This window comes from Eschrichtius robustus, assembly GCF_028021215.1.
Source record: "Eschrichtius robustus isolate mEscRob2 chromosome Y unlocalized genomic scaffold, mEscRob2.pri SUPER_Y_unloc_3, whole genome shotgun sequence".
Taxonomy (NCBI): Eukaryota; Metazoa; Chordata; class Mammalia; order Artiodactyla; family Eschrichtiidae; genus Eschrichtius; species Eschrichtius robustus.
Window position 1 is genome coordinate 466815 of NW_027175154.1, and position 20961 is coordinate 487775.

Below are 20961 nucleotides of genomic sequence, written 5' to 3' on the forward strand. Positions count from 1 at the left end.
CTTCCATGTATTTGTGTTTTTACATTTTTTTCCCTGTAATTGATATCTAATCTCATAGCATTGCGGTTAGAAAAGATGCTTGATATGATTTCAGTTTTTCTTAAATTTATGTCCATTGGTGTAAGTGAGGTGTTGAAGTCCCCCACTATTATTGTGTTGTTGTCAATTTCCTCTTTTATAGCTGTTAGCAGTTGCCTTATGTTATTGAGGTGCTCCTATGTTGGGTGCCTATATATTTATAATTGTTGTATCTTCTTCTTGGATTGATCCCTTGATCATTATGTACCGTCCTTCCTTGTCTCTTGTAACATTCTTTATTTTAAAGTCTATTTTATCTGGTAAGAGTATAGCTACTCCAGCTTTCTTTTGATTTCCATTTGCATGGAATATATTCTTCCATCCCCTCAGTTTCAGTCTGTATGTGTCCCCAGGTCTGAAGTGCATCTTTTGTAAACAGTATATATATGGGTCTTGTTTTTGTATCCATTCAGCAAGCCTGTGTCTTTTGGTTGGAGCATTTAATCCATTCATGTTTAAGGTAATTATCAATATGTATGTTCCTATGACCATTTTCTTAATTGTTTTGGGTTTGTTTTTGTAAGTCCTTTTCTTCTCTTGTGTTTCCCACTTACAGAAGTTCCTTTAGCATTTGTTGTAGAGCTGGTTTGGTGGTGCTGAATTCTCTTAGGTTTTGCTCATCTGTAAAGCTTTTGATTTCTCCATCGAATCTGAATGAGATCCTTGCCAGGTTGAGTAATCTTGGTTGTAGGTTCTTCCATTTCATCACTTTAAGTATATCATGCCACTCCCTTCTGGCTTGTAGAGTTTCTGCTGAGAAATCAGCTGTTAACCTTATGGGAGTTCCCTTGTATGCTATTTGTCGTTTTTCCTTTGCTGCTTTCAGTAATTTTTCTTTGTCTTTAATTTTTGCCAGTTTGATTACTGTGTGTCTCGGTATGTTTCCCCTTGGGTTTATCCTGTCTGGGACTCTCTGCGCTTCTTGGACTTGGGTGGCTCTTTCCTTTCCCGTGTTAGGGAAGTTTTCAACTATAATCTCTTCACCTATTTTCTCGGATCCTTTCTCTCTCTTCTCATTCTGGGACCCTATGATGCGAATGTTGTTGCATTTAATGTTGTCCCAGAGGTCTCTTAGGCTGTGTTCATTTCTTTTCATTCTTTTTTTTAAAATTCTGTTCTGCAGCAGTGAATTCCACCATTCTGTCTTCCAGCTCACTTATCCGTTCTTCTGCCTCAGTTATTCTGCTATTGATTCCTTCAGTTCTTTAATTACTGCAAACTTGACATTGCCTTATCCTGAACAAATACTGAGCAGCATCATTAATATCTATCAGCTCATCATGGGTCCCCCCAATAAATCACTCAGTCATTTGCCTCGCTTTTGTTTTTGTTTTCTTTTCATGTTAAAATATATGGTACATTTTCTATTCCCACAGTAAGGTATAAGGGTTCCATTTTCTCCACGTTTTCACGAACACGTGAAGTCGTATCTTAACATGATTTTGAGTTGCATTTCCTTGGTGACTGCTGATGTGCTTACTACCAATTTGACTATCTTCAGAGAAATGTCTGTTCACATCCTTTGCTTATTTTTCATTTGGGTTTTTTGTCTTTATGATTGTTTTGTAAATGTTCTTGATATATTCAGATACAAGTCCTTTATCACATCACATAACTTAAATATGTTCTGTGTGTTCTCTTTTCACTCTGTAAATAATGTCCTTTGTTATAGTCCAGTTTATCTCTTTTTCTTCTGAACACTTGTTCTTTTGGCATCATATATAAGAGATAATTGCCTAATCTAAGGTCATGCAGATTTGCTGCTAAGTTTTCTTCTAAGAAGGAACTATCTTTTTAGTGTAATCTTCACTGTGTGGGTTTTTTTTCCTAAGCTTCACATCTTTATGATGTGACAAAACAAAATAAATAGCTTTTCTTATTTTAAGTATACATAAGGAAATAATTGTTACTTTTGCAATTTTCTTCTTAAAGTGTACCTTCTTTTGAAACTCAAAATTTTCAGTAAAGCTCAAACAGTTTATGTGTAATGTCATATGAGACCAATAATTGAGAACTTGATGGGAGGAGCTTGTGTTTGTGTTTCAAGAAGAACTAATTCCTTTTCAGTGTTGTGGTTTGTTTGTTTGTTTTTTTCTGTCTCCAGTGGATGAAGGAGAACCTGTTTACTTGAGGTCTCTGGATAGGAAACTGTTCCCTTCATATATTGGGTTGATGATTAAAGAGCCCTGGTTGATCATTAACCAGTCCAGGTCTGGTTATGTCTTGTAACATGTGAACTTATAGCTCAGCTTAATTGAATTTATAGATGATGTTTCATGTTTAATACTCTTCAGTATATATGTGAAATAATAACAATTAATATTTTACTTTAGTCTGTGTCTATATTCTTTGCAGATAGCACAACAATAGAAAAATTAAGAGCTGTTTGTTTGGACCAGGCAAAACTTGGAGAAAATAACCTTGGACCATCTCTTGATTCCCTTTTCTTTGGTCCTTCTGCCTCCCGAGTGCTGTACCTAACAGAGGTTGGTATTTTCCTTTTCAAAAGTAGAATTTTTTATGATGTGGTGATATGATCATGTATAATCTTTTGAAATAGTTAAGAATTTCTTAGCAATAATAAGGGAAATAGAAGTTACAAAATTATTTTTAACATCTTTAATACAGTTTCTGTCCCCCCGCCCTTCTTTTTTGCAGGTAGTTTATGCCTTGTTAATGCCGGCTGGTGCACTTTTGGCACATGATTCCTCTGACTTTCAACTTCACTTCTTGAAAAGTGGTGGCTTACCCCTTGTGCTGAGTATGCTAACAAGAAATAACTTCCTGCCTAATACAGATATGGAGACACGAAGGGGTGCTTACTTCAGTGGTCTTAAAATAGCCAAACTCTTGTTAACTGCTATAGGCTATGGCCATGTTCGAGCTGTAGCAGAGGCTTGTCAACCAGTTGTAGGTGGTGCAGATCCCGTAACACCGGTAATACATTTTTAAAATGTTTTGTGGTTAATATTTAATTTTTAAAGTTAGACCCTTCAGTGAGAGAATGCAAGTTCAATTCACTCTACTAAGTGATATTTGGGTTGAAATATACAAAAAAATTTTTTTTTTTGGCTCCGCTCTGCTGCATGTAGGATCTTAGTTCCCTGACCAGGGTTTGAACCTGGGACCCCTGACCCCTGCGTGCAAACCAGAGTCTTAACCACTGGACTGCCAGGGAAGTCCCCAAATGTAAATGTGATATACTGATTACACTAACCTCAGAGGATACTTCATTCACCTTAAGTACCGCCCCCCCCTTTATTTTTTGACTTTTCATTTGTTGTAAGTCTCATAAAAACTTCACATGAATCTTTTGTTGCCTCATACCTGGAAGTTATATAAAGACAGTTGGTTATAAAAGAAAAAATGTATTTGGCATGTCGCCCACCTCTCATCCCACCGACCAATGTAACTGCTGTGACTGACAAAGACTCTGTTTATGCTGGTAGCATCCTTAAAGCACAGTCACCGCATGCTCTCAAGATATGCTGACATTTGATGCAAAGGTTGAATGTGGCTTCCAATTCTCACTGAAATTGAGTTTATTTACATTACAAGTGATGGTTTTATTAAATTGCTGAAGATAAAATAACTTAGGGATACAGATTTTTTTTTTCATCAGGAATGGGTTTGTTCTTAATCAAGGAAATTTAAATAATAATTACTAGATATTTGATGTTAAAGTTATTAATTATCTTAGGTGGGAGAGTAGTATTGTGGATTTTGTTTAAAAGAAGAGTCATTAGGAATTCCCTGGTGGTGTAGTGGTCAGGACTCAGCACTTTCACTGCCAGGATGCAGGTTCAGTCCCTGGTCAGCGAACTAAGATTCTGCAAGGCACTGGGGCTGCCAAAAAGAATAATAATAAATAATAAATTAAAAAACAAATTTTAAAAAATAAGAGTTATGGTAAATCATTTCTAATAAAATAGAATGTCTGGGATTTTCTCCAGAATAATTCTGGGGTGATGTGGGCAGAGTTAGTGAGTTGGGGATTCAGTGAAACAAGTTTGGCCTTTTGTTTACAATTATTGCAGCTAGATAATGGGTACTTGAAGGTTATTTATGTTGTTTTTATATAATTTTGAAAATTTCATTTAAAAAGTTAAAATTTGTACAAGCACTTTTAGAGAAGAAATTTATAGTGCTCTGTCCTCACTATAAGTTTGATTGCTTTATATTGTGGTTTCTATGCATATTTACATAAAAACAGATAGTTTCTGGTCATGATCCTTTCCATAGTGGCTTAATGAAGTAACAAAACAATTTTATGTATCTTCTTGTTCTTTTCCCTAAGAATTACTATTTAGAAAATGCATAAGGATACAAAGGTACATAATAGGGTCTAATTGCAAGTTGCCCACATTCTAGTAAGGAGTTAAGTGAAAAATTAGCATTTAAAATACGTTTATTATAGAGCCACATATAATATTTAGAAGAGGGTTACAAGTTGATAAATACAGTAACTAGTGAAGAAAGTTAATTCTGGGTGTTTTTCCTCATGGATTTAAGAACTTATGTATACTCTTAAGTAAAACGTTATCTTTTCCACATTTATACTTTTATTATTATTTCTTTAACTTAATTCCTTTTCCATGAAGTTTGAGACCTTGTTTTTTTTTTAATAGAAAATGTTTAGTTCTGCCAATACAGTAAGTGAAAGGAAAGTTATTTTTACCTTGTAGAGCATACTTAATCCTCATCCCAGTTTATTGAGTTGAATTGGAAATTAACATATCAATGGTGATCTTAACAAGAACAATTTCAGTGTAAAAGTGCCGTAAACCTTTGATTTAAAAAATAAACCCTGAATAATTAGTAAAATTGAGTTAACAGTTTGAAAACATGTTTTATTCTTTCCACAGATAATCTGTCATGCATCTATTATATAACATATATTGCTTAAGGTGAAATGTTAACAAAAGCGTACATGATTCCTATATGTGTTCAGGCTAGTTCATTGGAAATTAGTAATCATGTAAATATATTGAGTTCCTTTATGTTAATTATAATACTTTATCTTATTTAATCATTAATATAAATATATTTGGTCAGTCACTTTTATTTCTTCCTATTTTTTAAGTGAAAATTTAAGATCTAAAGAGATGAAATAACTTGGCCCAAATAGTAAAAAGGACCTGAGAGTTTAACTCAGTGAAGATGCAACTGTACTTATTATGAAACTGTACTTAAACCACCTGTGCTACATTCACTTTTTATTCAAAATCTCATGTAGTAGCACCTGGCAAGTAGACCTTCAGATACTTATGGAAGGATTTAAATAATTCGTATGTACATAATAATAAATAACAAAAAATTAAACAAAAAGTTAAACTTGTCCCATTTGAAGTTGAGAGAAGAGCTGGAAGCCTTGTACCTAGTCAGTCTTCATTGTCCACTTAGAGACTGTAGGAACACCTCTGCAAACTCTTGAATTTTTAAAACATCTATTTTTGAAAAGATTTTCTTACCAAAACTTGACTATAAAAGAAAGGTATATACAGAGGATGGGGGAGACTTTAGCACATTTTTGGTGATGTGTGTTTAGAGCACAGTTAACAAAGTACTTATGAACAAAATATAAAAAACATTTTAAAGACTGAAAGGGAAGGAAGTGAGAGAAATAATTTTAGAGATTAGATGGTAAGAAATTGAAAGTCTGTTTATCTGGGGCCCCCAGTTTTCTCAGTCATATCACAGCAAGCATGGTCATTTGCTGAGTAGGAGGCCTGGGAAAAGGATTTTACTAGAGACCTATAAAAGATTTGTTCAGAGCTGTGTCATTATGTCGTGCAAGTGAAAGTGAACATAATTGTAGAAACAACTGAATTCATGTGAAATTGGAGTTTGCAGAGGAGTATTGTCACTTTTTAAAAGGGAACTAACAGAGGCAGTCTACAGGTTGGCAATCTGAAATGCTTTTTTATGCTGAGCACCATATATTCTACTGTAGATAAGTAGAAGGATGACATCCTCAGAGAGTGATGGTGGATGAGGAGCATATGTTTGGGTTTTTGCTATGTACAAATTTTTGAAATTTAGTCATGTACAAGTTTTTTACTCCAAGTAAAAAGGTTAACTTTTTTCAGATTAACCATATTACTCATGATCAAGCAGTGGTGCTACAAAATGCCCTTCAGAGCATTCCTAACCCATCATCTGAGTGCATGCTTAGAAATGTATCAATACGTCTTGCTCAACAAATATCTGATGAGGTTAGTATCAAACTTCGAAAGTTCTGGGATCTTGGTTGGCTTATTTTTTATTACTCTTGACACAGTCTCTACTTACTCATGAATATCATAGTCTGAGGTTGAATATTCTGAGAGTATCAGTTTAGATTCTCTTATTTTAACTAAAATTTACTGAAATTGTATTTACTATTACATATTAACATCAGTACTTTAGAAAGTACTTTTTAAAAACTTTTAAACAGGCCTTTTGAGCTGTAATGTATATTGGATAAACTAGATCAAAATAAAACATACTGAGTTTTGACATAATGTTTAAATTAATGATACAGTCAAGAAACAGAATATTTCTGTCAGCCCCAAAAGTTTTCTCTTCCTGACTGCAGGCATTTACTGCTCTGCTTTTGTCACTGTAGAGTAGTAATCATTTTCTTAAATTTTACATAAATAAAATCATATTATAAACAAAATTAAAGACAAATACATGGAGTCTTCTGTAGTGTTGTAGAAGACAATATGGTAAAAATGTAAGTTACCAAATTATCTATAGAGTCAAGGCAATGCCAATAAAAATTCTGTCCGGTTAAAAAAAAAAACATATACTCCTTTGTGTCTGGATTATTTCAGTCCGCATGATTTTGAAATTTATCGGTGCTATATTATATGTCAGTACTTTATCCATTTTGAGTAACATACACTTTATGGTCATCCTATATGTTCTGTTAATGAACACTTGTGTTATTCCTAGTTTTTTTTACTATTTGGAATAGAGCCATTTTGCAAATCACCAGTAAGTCACAAGTGCCTCTTTGGCACATGTTTTCTTATTTCTGGGTAGACACATAGGAGTGGAATGGCTGGGTAATTTGGTTTCTGTGTTTGTAAAATTCTTATGAAAAATGTTCAAACCAGATGCGATCTTAACCTGAAGCCTCCATTGTGGCTATAGCTGATAAGCATGATTTTGCTTCGTCTGTATATGGTTTTTTTTTTTTTTTAGTTTATTTTAATTAATTTACTTTTGGCTGCATTGGGTCTTTGTTGCTGCACGCGGGCTTTCTCTAGTTGCAGTGAGTGGGGGTTACTCTTCGTTACGATGCCCGGGCTTCTCATTGTGGTGGCTTCTCTTGTTGTAGAGCATAGGCTCTAGGCACGCGGACTTCAGTAGTGGCACGTGGGCTCAATAGTCGTAGCACGCGGGCTCTGGAGCGCAGGCTCAGTAGTTGTAGCGTGAGAGCTTAGTTGCTCTGCGGCATATGGGATCTTCCCGGACCATGGCTCAAACCCGTGTCCCCTGCATTGGCAGGCAGAGTCTTAACCACTGCGCCACCAGGGAAGCCCTGTCTGTATATGTTTTATGACTTGATGTTAACATCCAAAACACATGGGACCAAGGCTACTTTGTTTTTCTTTATTTTTTAATTTTATTGAGGGATAGTTGGTTTACAGTATGTTAATTTCTGCTGTACAGCAAAGTGATTGTTGTACATATATCTATACATATTCTTTTTCATTCTTTTCCATTACGGTTTATCACAGAATATTGAATATAATTCCCTGTGATTGTTGTTTATCCATCCTATATATAATAGTTTGCATCTGCAGGACCAAGGCTGCTTCGCATCTTAAATATAGCATAGACTGTCATAGTCACTTTATTTATAGCCATTTATTCTTCTACTTTCACAGTAAAAAAAGTTTTGTTTTCTGATTATTTGACTCTAATACTCTGTCAGCACTTTAATTACCCGTTTTCTTTCAGGCTTCAAGATATATGCCTGATATTTGTGAAATTAGAGCTATACAAAAAATCGTCTGGGCATCAGGATGTGGGACATTAGAGCTAGTATTTAGCCCAAATGAAGAAATCACTAAAATTTATGAAATGGTAAGAGTTATTACAGAAATGCATTCCTTTTGTGTACATGTTAATTATGCATATGACTAAATTTTTCATCTTGTCTGCCATCTTTAAAGACCAATCACTATATCTAATGGTTTAAAATAAACTTCTGTAGTTAGGATGAGAATGTACACAATTTTATTTTGAAAATAAACTACTTCAAAATCTCACTGTAAGGCAGCTTTTTTCTAAAACTTTTTTTTTTAATCTCTCATTGAGTTGAATATACTTAACGCCATAAAGAATTTGCTTTTCCAGTTTTCTTTAATTATTCTTCTTTCTTCAAGTTTTTGGAACTATGACGTCCAAGTACTTTACTTGTTTCTTTTATAGCACTCAAAGGCAGCAACGGTTTTCACCATTTAGGTATTATCCCTGTTTCTCATTTGATTAAGCAAATTATTTGCAGAAATGAGACTTTATTTAGCTCTTTGATTTTCTATTCTGTTTACTTGTCTTTGATAGTCATTTCTGTATATTTAAGAGAGGAGAGTGGATAATGGAATTACAGAGCTTCCCTTTTTGGAATATTTGAGTGACTATTCTGTTCTAGACATGTATTATACTGATTTTATTTTTTTGATAAGTGGAGGCAGATTATAAATTATTAGCTACCAATTTGAATATATTTTAGGTTGGAAAAGCCTTCTATACCTTCCTCAACATTTGTGTAAGCTAGTTGCTTTTTTAATAAAATGGCATTTTAGCTTTTTTAATAAAATGGCATTTTAGATAAGCTGTACAAGAAAACTAATCAAAGAACCAAGTACAGTGAGTGCCAGAGTTATTCTTTAGAAAGGAATCATGGTTAATGCAGAAGTACACCACTTACACCCAGAAGAAGAAGGAAGTGATTCTTAGCTTTTACTGAGCATACTCCTTTAATCCCCTTTGGGATATATTCCAAAGGGTCTCAGAAGCTACAGGTGAAGAGACTGAAGACAAATGGTCTTTAGTGAGTATACATAAGTTTTAAATACTAACTTGAAGGTTTGTGAATTTGTCCTAACTGTATCACCAGTAATTTACTCCTCATCATAATTTTACAGACCACCAATACAAGCAATGTGCCAGACGTGGAAGATGAACAGGTTTGCTGTGAAGCATTGGAAGTGATGACATTATGTTTTGCTCTAATTCCAACAGCCCTGGATGCACTTAGTAAAGAAAAAGCCTGGCAGACATTTATCATTGACTTACTGTTGCACTGTCCCAGCAAGTAAGTGATTTTTTGTTGTTGTTGTTTTGAGAGAAGTCTGACCTTATTCTTTTAGGCAGACATGAATTAATTTTGATCAAAATTTATCTCAGAAGTCAAATAAGGAAGCCTTTTTCTTGTCTACATTAGCACTTTGATATTTAGGAAACATGTATTTAATATATTTCACTTAACCTAAATATGTTTTCATCTCTGGAAAATGCCCCTGTTGTTTTTTTAATTTCTTTTACAGTTTTTTAATTGTGGTAAATGTATAGTTGTTTGTAACAAAAAATTAGATATTTTAATGACTTTTAAGTGAACAGTTCAGGGACATTAAAAACATTTACACTGTTGGGCAGTCATCACCACTATTTCCTAAATTTTTCATCATCCCATATACATTATTTAAGTAGTAACTCACTCCCATTTCCAAACCTCTGTGCCACTGTTTACCTCTAATATGTGTCCTGTCTCTGAATTTGCCTATTGTCAGTACCTCATATAAGTGGAATTACACAATATTAGTCTTTTTGTGTTTCATTTAGCAAAATCTCAAGGTTCATACATGTAGCATGTTGAAGGATTTCCTTCATTTTTAATGCTTTATAATATTTCACTTTATGTATGTATTATATTTTTGCTTATGCATTCTTCTGTTGGTGGACACTTGATTGTTTCTACTTTGGGCTATTGTGAGTAGTACTGCCCTGACCATTGTTGTAAACACAGATACGTGTTTGAGTTCCCATTCTCAGTTTTCTTAGCATGTAATTCGGAGTGGATCTGTTAGGTCATGTAGAAATCCTGTGTTTAACTTCCTCAGGGTCCACCAAACTGAATTACACAGTGGCTTCACCATTTTATACATTTTACACAACCACAAGCAGTGTACAAAGATTTCAGTTTCTCCACATCCTCTTTCCATACCTGCTACTTTCTGACTTTTTAAATAATAGCCACCCTAATGGGTGTGTGGTGGATCTCATAGTAGTTTTGATTTTCATTTTCCTGTATGGTTAGTGATGTTAAGCATCTCTTCATGTGCTTATGGTATATCCTCTGTGGAGAAGTCTCTAGTTAGACATTTAAGTAAGTCCATTTTTCTTTGAATTTTAAAATAGGTTTCTCCATTTCTGTGATAAACAGAATTTTGAAAGAAATTACATTAAATCTATAGATTGCTCTAAGTGGTATTAACATGTTAACAGTGTTAAGTTTCAATATGTGATGCAGGTTATCTTTCTATATTTAGATCTTCTTTCATTTCTTGACACTATTGCACCTTCTTGGTTTTATTTATTACAAAGTTATTTTATTCTTTTTGCTGCTATTGTAGGTGGAATTGTTTTCTTAATTTTCTTTTTGAGTTGTTCGTTGCTAGTACCTAGAAATACACTTGATTTTATATTTTACAATTGTGCTGGATTAAGCTTCTGAATGGATTCTTTAGGGTGTTCTCAATATCAGAGCCTGTCATTTGTAAAAAGAGGTAGTTTTACTTCTACCTTGGCAATTTGGATGTGTATCATTTGCCTTTGCTTACTTGCTCTATTATGTTGAATAGAGATAGTGACAGCAAGCATACTTTTCTCGTTCGTGGTACAGAGAGAAAGCTTTCAGTCTTTTCATCGAATGTGATGTTAGCTGTTAAGTTTTTCATTTATGCCTTTACTCTCCTGAGACAGTTCCTTTTTATTCTTAGCTTATTAAGTATTTTTTATCATGAAAAAGTTGAAATTTGGGTGTTTTTTTGAATCATTTGAGATAGTTGTGGTTTTCCCATTTTTTATATTCATGTGTTGTATTAACATTAGTGATTCATATAATGAACCACTCTTCCATTCTTGGAATAAATCTCACTTGGTCGTGGTGTATATATTTCTGTATTTAGTTGTCAATATTTTACTGAGAATTTTTAATTTATTTTATTGTAAAAATTTGTGACATCATATTTACCATTTGAAAGTCTACAGTTAATGTTAAAGATATTTACATGGTTCTGCAATAGAGCTCTTTTTCATCTTTCAGAACTGAAACTCTGTTCCCACTACACACTAATTCTCCAACCTACCTTACCACCACTACTCCCCCTAAACCCTCCCTCTTGGGAAATGCCTTTCTATTTTATGTTTCTATGATATTGACTACTTTAGATAGTCAAATCTAGTTTATTTTTTTTTAATAGATCTTTATTGGAGTGTAATTGCTTCACAATACTGTGTTAGTTTCTGCTGCACAACAAAGCAAATCAGCTATATGCATACATATGTCCCCATATCCCCTCCCTCTTGAGCCTCCCTCCCATCCTCCCTGTCCCACCCCTCTAAGTCATCGCAAAGCACCAATCCGATCTCCCTGTGCTACGCTGCTGCTTCCCACCAGCGAACTGTTTTACATTCAGTAGTGTACATATGTCTATGCTACTCTCACTTTGTCCCATCTTCCCCCTCCCACCTCGTGTCCTCAAGTCCACCTCTATGTCTACCTCTTTATTCCTGCCCTGCAGCTAGGTTCATCAGTACCTTTTTTTTCTTTTTTCTTTTTACATTCCATATATATGCATTAGCATACGGTATTTGTTTTTCTCTTTCTGACTTCATTCTGTGTGACAGATTCTAGGTCCATCCACCTCACTACAAATAACTCAATTTCATTTCTTTTTATGGCTGAGTAATATTCCATTGTATATATGTGCCACATCTTCTTTATCCATTCATCTGTCAATTTAGGTTGCTACCATGTCATGGCTATTGTAAATAGTGCTGCAATGAACATTGTGGTACATGTCTCTTTTTGAATTACGGTTTAATCAGAGTATGTGCCGAGTCGTGGGATTGCTGGGTCATACGGTAGTTCTATTTTTAGTTTTTTAAAGAACCTCCATACTTTTTGCCGTAGTGGTTGTATCAGTTTACCTTCCCAGCAACAGTGCAGGAGGGTTCGCTTTTCACCACACCCTTTCCAGCATTTATTGTTTCTAGATTTTTTGATGAAGGCCATCCTGACTGGCCTGAGGTGATACCTCATTGTAGTTTTGATTTGCATTTTCTCTAATAATTGGCGATATTGGGTATCTTTTCATGTGCCTCTTGGCCATCTCTGTGTCTTCCTTGGTGAAATGTCCATTTAGGTCTTCTGCCCATTTTTTAACTGGATTGTTTGGTTTTTTTGATATTGAGCTCCATGAGCTGTTTGTATATTTTGGAGATTAATCCTTTGTCTTTTGTTTCCTTTACAAATATATTCCCCATTCTGAGGGCTGTCTTTTTGTCTTGTTTATGGTTTCCTTTAATGTGCAAAAGTTTTAAGTTTAATTAAGTCCCATTTGTTTAGTTTTATTTTTATTTCCATTACTCTAGGAGTTGGGGCAAAAAAGATCTTGCTGTGGTTTATGGCAAAGAGAGTTTTTCCTATATTTTCCTCTAAGAGTTTTATAGTCTCTGGTCTTACATTTAAGTCTTTAATCCATTTGGAGTTTATTTTTGTGTATGGTATTAGGGAGTGTTCTGATTTCATTCTTTTACACGTAGCTGTCCAGTTTTCCCAGCACCACTTCCTTTTTTTCTTTTAAATAGCATTATAGAAGCCCTGTGATTGTTTATTTTTTTAAGTTTTTTTATTATTATTTAGTTTTGGCTGCATTGGGTCTTTGATGGGTCTTCATTGCTGTGTACAGGCTTTTCTCTGGTTGCGGCGAGTGGGGGCTACTCTTCCTTGCAGTGTGCGGGCTTCTCATTGCAGTGGCTTCTCTTACTGCAGAGCATGGGCTCTAGGCACACGGGCTTCAGTAGTTGTGGCTCGCAGGCTCTAGAGCACAGGCTCAGTAGTTGTGGAGCACGGGCTTAGTTGCTCCGCGGCATGTGGGATCTTCCCGGACCAGGGCTCAAACCCGTGTCCCCTGCATTGGCAGGCAGATTCTTGACCACTGCGCCCCCAGGGAAGCCTCTCAGCACCACTTATGAAGAGGCTGTCTTTTCTTCATTGTATGTTCTTGCCTCCTTTGTCGTAAATTTGGTGCTCATATGTGTGTGGGTTTACCTCTGGGCTTTCTATCCTGAACCATTGATCTGTATTTTTGTTTTTCTGCCAGTACCATACTGTCTTGATTACTGTAGCTTTGTGGTATAGTTTGAAGTCAGGGAGCCTGATTCCTCCAACTCTGTTTCTCTTTCTCAAGATTACTTTGGCTGTTCAGGGTCTTTAGTGTTTACATACAAATGGTAAAATTTTTTGGTCTAATTCTGTGAAGAGTGCCATTGGTAGTTTGATAGGGATTGCATTGACTCTGTAGATAGCTTTGGATAGTATAGTCATTTTCACAATATTGATTCTTCCAACCCAAGAACATGGTATATTTCTCCATCTGTTTATGTCATCTTTGATTTCTTTCATCAGTGTTTTATAGTTTTCTGAGTAGACGTCTTTCACCTCCTTAGGCAGGTTTATTCCTAGGTATTTTATTCTTTTTGTTGCAGTCGTGAATGGGAGTGTTTCCTTAATTTCTCTTTCTGATTTTTTGTTACTGGTGTATAGGAATGCCAGCAATTTCTGTGCATTAATTTTGTATCCTGCAACCTTACCAAATTCATTGATTAGTTCTAGTAGTTTTCTGGTGGCATCTTTAGGATTTTCTATGTATAGTATCATGTCATTGGTAAACAGTGGCAGCTCTACTTCTTCTTTTCCAACTTGTATTCCTTTTATTTCTTTTTCTTCTCTGATGGCTGTGTCTAGGACTTCCAAAAGTATGTTGAATAAGAGTGGTGAAAGTGGACATCCTTGTCTTGTTCCAGATCTTAGTGGAAATGCTTTCAGTTTTTCATCATTGAGTATGATGCTTGCTGTGGGTTTATCATATATGGCCTTTATTTTGTTGAGGTAGGTTCCTTCTGTGCCCATTTTCTGGAGAGTTTTTATCATAAATGGGTGTTGAATTTTGTCAAAAGTTTTTTCTGCATCTATTAAGATGATCATATGGTTTTTAATTACTTAATTTGTTAATGTTGTGTTCCACATTCATTGATTTGCGTATATTGAAGAATCCTTGCATCCCTGGGATAAATCCCACTTGATCATGGCGTATGATCCTTTTTTGTGCTGTTGGATTACTGTTTGCTAGTATTTTGTTGAGGATTTTTGCATCTATGTTCATCAGTGATATTGGTCTATAATTTCCTTTTTTTTGTGCTGTCTTTTTCTGGTTTTGGTGTTGGGGGATGGTGGCTTCATAAAATGAATTTGGGAGTGTTTCTCCCTCTGCAATTTTTTGGAAGAGTTTGAGAAGGATCAGTTTTAGCTCTTCTCTGTATGTTTGATAGAATTCGCCTGTGAAGCCATCTGGTCCTGTACTTTTGTTTGTTGGAAGATTTTTTTTTTTGTTTTTTGTTTTTTAATTAATTAATTAATTAATGGTTGTGTTGGGTCTTCGTTTCTGTGCGAGGGCTTTCTCCAGTTGTGGCAAGGGGGGGCCACTCTTCATCGCGGTGCGTGGGCCTCTCACTGTCGCGGCTGCTCTTGTTGCGGAGCACAGGCTCCAGACGCGCAGCCTCAGTAATTGTGGCTCACGGGCCCAGTTGCTCCACGGCATGTGGGATCCTCCCAGACCAGGGCTCGAACCCGTGTCCCCCGCATTGGCAGGCAGTTTCTCAACCACTGCGCCACCAGGGAAGCCCTGTTGGAAGATTTTTTATTTCAGTTTCAATTTCATTACTTATGATAGGCCTGTTTATATTTTCTAATTCTTCCTGGTTCAGTCTTAGAAAATTGTACCTTTCCAAGAACTTGTCCGTTTCTTCTTGGTTGTCTGTTTTATTGGTATATAGTTTTTTGTAGTAGTCTCTTATAATCCTTTGTATTTCTGTAGTGTCAGTTTTGATTTCTCCTTTTTCATTTCTAATTTTATTGTTTTGCATCCTCTGCCCTTTTTTCTTGATGAGTCTGGCTAAGGGTTTATCAATTTTGTTTATGTTCTGGTACTAAAAGATCCAGCTTTTAGTTTTACTGATCTTTGCTATGGTTTTCTTCATTTCTCTTTTATTTATTTCTGCTCTGATCTTTATCATTTCTTTCCTTCTACTGACTTTGGGTTTTCTTTGTTCTTCTTTCTCTAGTTCTTTTAAGCATAGGGCTAGATTGTTTATTTGAGAATTTTCTTGTTTCTTGAGGTGAGATAGAATTGCTATAAACTTCCCTCTTAGAACTGCTTTTGCTGTGTCCTATAGGTTTTGGGTCAGCATGTTTTCATTGTCATTTGTTTCTAAGTATTTTTTTATTTCTTTTTTGATTTCTTCAGTGATCTCTTGGTTATTTAGTAGTGCGCTGTTTAGCCTTCATGTATTTGTAATTTTTACATTTTTTTCCCTGTAATTGATTTCCAGTCTTACAGCGTTGTGGTCAGAAAGGATGCTTGATACGATTTCAGTTTTCTTCTATTTTCTGAGGCTTGATTTGTGACACAAGACGTGATCTATCCTGTAGAATGTTCCATGTGCAATTGAGAAGAAAGTGTATTCTGCCACTTTTGGGTGGAATGTTCTGTAAATATCAATTAAATCTACCTGGTGTACTGTGTCAATTAAAGCTGGTGTTTTCCCTATTTATTTTCTGTTTGGATGATCTGTCCATTGGTGAAAGTGGGGTGTTAAAGTACCCTGTTATTATTTTGTTACTGTTGATTTCTCCTTTAATGGTTGTTAGCATTTGCCTTATGTATTGAGGTGCTCCTGTATTGGGTGCATAAACATTTATAATTGTTAATACCTTCTTCTTGGATTGATTCTTTGATCATTATGTAGTGTTCCTCCTTATCCCTTATAACAGTCTCTATTTTAAAGTCTGTTTTATCTGACACTAATATTGCTATTCCAACTTTCTTTTTATTTCCATTTGCATCGAGTATCTTTTTCCATCACTTCACTTTCAGTCTGCATGTGTCCCTTGGTCTGAAGTGAGTCTTTTTTAGACAGCATGTATATGGGTCTTGTTTTTGTATCCATTCATCCAGTCTGCGTCTTTTGGTTGGGGCATTTAATCCATTTACATTCAAGGTTATTATCAATATGTATGTTCCTATTACTTTTTTCTTAATTGTTTTGAGTTTGTTTTTGTGGGTCTTTTTCCTGTGTTTTCCATCTAGGGAAGTTTCTTTAGCATTTGTTGTAAAGCTGGTTTGGTGGTGCTGAATTCTCTTAGCTTTTGATTGTCTGAAAAGCTTTTGACTTCTCCATCGAATCTGAATGAGATCCTTGCTGGGTAGAGTAATCTTGGTTGTAGGTTTTTCTCTTTCATCACTTTAAGTATATCCTGCCACTCCATTTTGGCCTGCAGAGTTCCTGCTGAAAAATCAACTGATAACCTTATGGGGATTCCTTTGTATGTTATTTTTTGTTTTTTCCCTTGGTGCTTTTAATATTTTTTCCTTCAATTTAATTTTTGTTAGTTTGATTAATATGGGTCTTGGTGTGTTTTTCCTAGGGTATATCCTGTATGGGACTCTCTGTGCTTCCTGGACTTGGGTGACTATTTCCTTTCCCATGTTAGGAAGTTTTTGACTATAATCTCTTCAAATATTTTCTCAGACCCTTTCTTTTTCTCTTCTTCTTTTGGGACCCCTGTAATTTGAATGTTGGTGTGTCTAGTGTTGACGCAGGGTCTCTGAGGTTGTCTTCAGTTCTTTTCATTCTTTCTTTTTTATTCTGCTCCTTGGCAGTTATTTCCACCATTCTGTCTTCCAGCTCACTTATTCGTTCTTCTGCCTCATTTATTCTGTTATTGATTCCTTCTAGTTTATTTTTCATTTCAGTTACTGTGTTGTTCATCTGTTTCTTTGTTCTTTAGTTCTTCTAGATCTTTGTTAAACATTTCTTGTATTTTCTCAATCCATGCCTCCATTCTATTTCTGAGATCCTGGATCATCTGTACTGTCATTACTCTGAATTCTTTTTCAGGTAGAGTGTATGTTTCCTCTTCATTTATTTGGTCTTGTAGGTTTTTACATTCTTCATCTGTGACAAATTTTTTTGCTCTCTCTTTTTTTTTTTTCTTGAGTGGGATTGTGTTCCTGTCTTTCTGGTTGTTTGGCCTGAGGCTTCCAACACTGGAGTTTGTAGGCTGTTGGGTAGAACTGGGTCTTTGTGCTGAGATGAGAAACTTCATGAGACCTCACTCCGGTGAATATTCCCTGGGCTCTGAGGTTCTGTGTTAGTCCAGTCATTCAGACTCGGAGCTCCCACCGCAGGAGCTTTGGCCTGACCCCTGGCTCATGAACCAAGATCCCGCAAGCTGAGTGCGGTGGCCCAAAAAAGGAAAAAAAGAACAATAACAAAGTAAAAAATAAAATTAGACAAGGAAACTAACAGATACATTAGAAAGAATATAAAAGTAAAAATACAGATGAATCAACAACCAGAACGTACATCATTACCACAATAGTAAAAGAAGAGGAGGAGGGAAAAGGAAAAGGGGAGGGAGGCCTTGGCTCTGGAGGGCGTGGCCTAAACAAGGGTGAGGTTTGGGCAGTGGGCGGAGCCGATGCTTATGACCCACAGGGCTGGAAAAGGCTGTGCAGGGTATGGCTTAGGCTCAAGGAACAGAAGGGTCCCAGGCATGCCCCCCACCCCTGCTCTCAGAGGGCAGGGGACTTCACCTGCAAGCCCAGCAGGCTTCCTGGGCTTGAGTGGGTGGGGCAATCACCCTCCTCTCCTGCTCCTCCTCTCCTGCTCCGCCCAGAGGGCCTCTCCCGACTGCCTCTCTTGTTCTCCCCTCAGCCTCCTTTTTACTCCCCCAAGGACCCACATGACTTGGAGGGGACCTCAGAGGGCAGGGAATTGGCCTGGGATCTCAGCAGGCTCCCCTGACCCCAGTGGGCAGGACAGTCACTCCTCTCCCACTCCTACAGAATGGCTTATCCCGCCTGCCTCTCCTGATCTTCCCAGCCTCCCTCCTGTGCCCCCAGAACCCACGGTTCCTGGATGGGGCTTTGGAGGCGGGATACTCCCTGATCTCCTGATCTCCCTGGCCTCAGGGGTGCCGATCCTGTCTGGCCTCCACTTCTCCTCCCCTCTCAGTCCCCTTACGTCCTACCGGTTCATTTTGGGGTTCCTCCCATCTCCTTGGGTGTCAGGTTCCCCCATCAGTGGCTGGCAGGCACCCTAGTTGTGGGGAGTTGCTAGCTCTGCATCTTCCCACACCACCGTCTTGACTCCGCCTCCAAATCTACTTTAGAGTCATATGATTGGAATCATACGGTATTTGTCCTCATATGACTGGCCTGTTTTCCTTAGCATAATGTTCTCCAGGTTCTTCCATGTTATAGCACGTGACAGGATTTCCCTCTTTTGTAAGTTTGCATAACATTATATAACAACATATATTTCACATGTTCTTTATCCACTTATCTGTTAATAGACATTTGGGTTACTTCTATAGTGAATAATTCTCTAATGAATTTGGGTATGCAAGTATCTCTTTGAGAGCCTGCCTTGAATTCTTTTGGATATATACCTAGAAGTGAGGTTGTTGGATTGTAGGATAATTCTACTTCTAAGTTTTTGGGGACCCTCTATACTGTTTTCCATGGTAACTGCACCATTTAACATTCCCAGTAATGGTGCACAAAGGTCCAAATTTCTCCACATCTCTGATGATACCTGTTATTTTGATACTGGTCATCCTGTTGTGTGTAAAATGATACCTTATGGTTTTGATTTGAATTTCTCTTATGATGAGTGATGTTAAGATCATTTTCATGTGCTTATTGGTCTTTTTGAGTATATTTGCATCTGTATTTTTAAGGTTATCAGTCTTGCAGTAGATTTGTCTGGCTTTGCTAACAGGATGATGTTGGCCTTATGGAATAAATTAGGAAGTAGTCTCTCCCATAAAATTTTTACAAAAAATGAAGTTTGTTTCAGTTCTTCTTTGTTTGCTAAAATTCACCAGTGAATCCATTTTGCTCCTAGACTTTTCTTTGTTGGGGAATGTTTTTGATGATTGATTGAGTTTGCTTGTTACAGATCTGTTGGTTAATTTTTTTTTTAATCAAATTTTAAAAGATTTTTCTGCTTACCCTGAATTTAATTTGCTGTTTTTTTCTATTCTAAAGTGTATACCTACATTAGTCATTCTAGATCTTCTTTTCCTATATGTCCATCAGGTGCTACTAATTGCTCAGCATTGCTTTTACTGTACCCTATAAATTTGATATGCTATTTTTTCAATTTCTTTTTGTTTGAAGTAATTTTTTGAGACTTCTTCTTTGACCCATGTATTATTTAGAATTATGTGGTTTAATCTCTAATCTGTTTTGGGTTTTCCAGCCATCCCTTTCTTCAGTTTTAGTTTAAATCTGTTGTGATCTGAGGGCATACTTTGTGTGATTTCTATTCTTTCAAATTTGTTAAAGTGTATTTTTTGTCCCAGAAATTGGTCTGTCTTGTTGAGTGTTGGTGTCAGCCTGAGAAGAATATACATTACTGACAGAGGAGTTTCATTTATTTCTCCTTGAATTTTTATCAGTTTTTGCCTCTGTAGTTTGAACCTGTTGTTAGGTGCATGAAGAGTAAAGATTGTTAGATATCATTATTTAATGCTCCTTTTTCATTCCTGATAAGTTTCCTTGCTCTGTAGTCTACTCTGTGAAATTATAATTCTCTCTTTATTATAGCTACTCCAGCTTTTTTTTATTGGTGTTGGATGTCAAGCATCTGACTGTGTCTTTGAAATGGGTTTTTTTAAATAGCAATATATAGTTGGGTATTGTTTCTTTTATACTCTTACAATCTGTATCCTTTATTTAGTGTATTTAGACCTTGATTTTTAAAATAATTATGTCTTTGGATTAATATCTACCATATTTTGTTGCCGTTTTCTGTGCATTTTCCATATTTTTGATTCTTTCTCCATAACTCTTTTTCTGCTTTCCCTGTCTTTTGTTTTTTTTAAGTATGTATAATCATGTAATTAGTTATTAGCTTTCTTATTTAGAGCTTAACTATACTAGTGATTTTTTTTCCCCCCAAATTTGCAAATGGCTTGCAAGTGTAAAAATTATCACTGTGGAAGATATCTAATATTAAGCTTCTTGAGAAAGCAGAAACAGAATGTTAAATATTACATGTTGACCTATTTTTATTTTTCCCCAGCTTTATTTAGGTATACTTGACATACAAAAGGTATATATATTTAAGGTGTGAAATGTGATTTCTTTTCTGGGTGTATTTCTATATTGTGAAATGAGTATCACAGTCAAGCTAAATAATATATTGCTCACCTCACATAGGTATGATTTTTTGTTGTTGTTTGGCATGGTGAGAAAACTTAAGTTCAACTCTCGTAATTTCAGATATTGTGATACATTATTATTAGGGATAATTACCAAACTGTGCATTATTTCTTTAAAACTTATTCGCCCTTCATAATTGAAACTTTCTGCAATTTGCCCAACATATGCTCATTTCCCCCTCCCCTGGTCACTGGCCAATCTTAAACATCTCTGCTTATAAGAATGGGATTTTTTAAGATTTCAAATGTGGGTGAGATTAAACAGTATTTGTCTTTCTAGGTCTGGCTTATTTCACTTAGCATAGTGA

General features: G+C 36.0%; 1 protein-coding gene across 4 annotated transcripts in view; it reads left to right on the plus strand.

The window, feature by feature from the left end:
• The window catches only part of LOC137757680 (ubiquitin carboxyl-terminal hydrolase 9X-like), a 145547-nt gene that overhangs the window by 85007 nt on the left and 39579 nt on the right, over positions 1-20961 (plus strand). For all 4 annotated transcript variants that reach the window (XM_068534289.1, XM_068534290.1, XM_068534291.1 and 1 more), the window contains 5 exons: positions 2434-2564; positions 2737-3015; positions 6168-6293; positions 8032-8157; positions 9222-9391. In XM_068534289.1, the coding sequence (XP_068390390.1) occupies positions 2434-2564; positions 2737-3015; positions 6168-6293; positions 8032-8157; positions 9222-9391 (832 nt within the window). The remainder of the gene's footprint in view (positions 1-2433; positions 2565-2736; positions 3016-6167; positions 6294-8031; positions 8158-9221; positions 9392-20961) is intronic.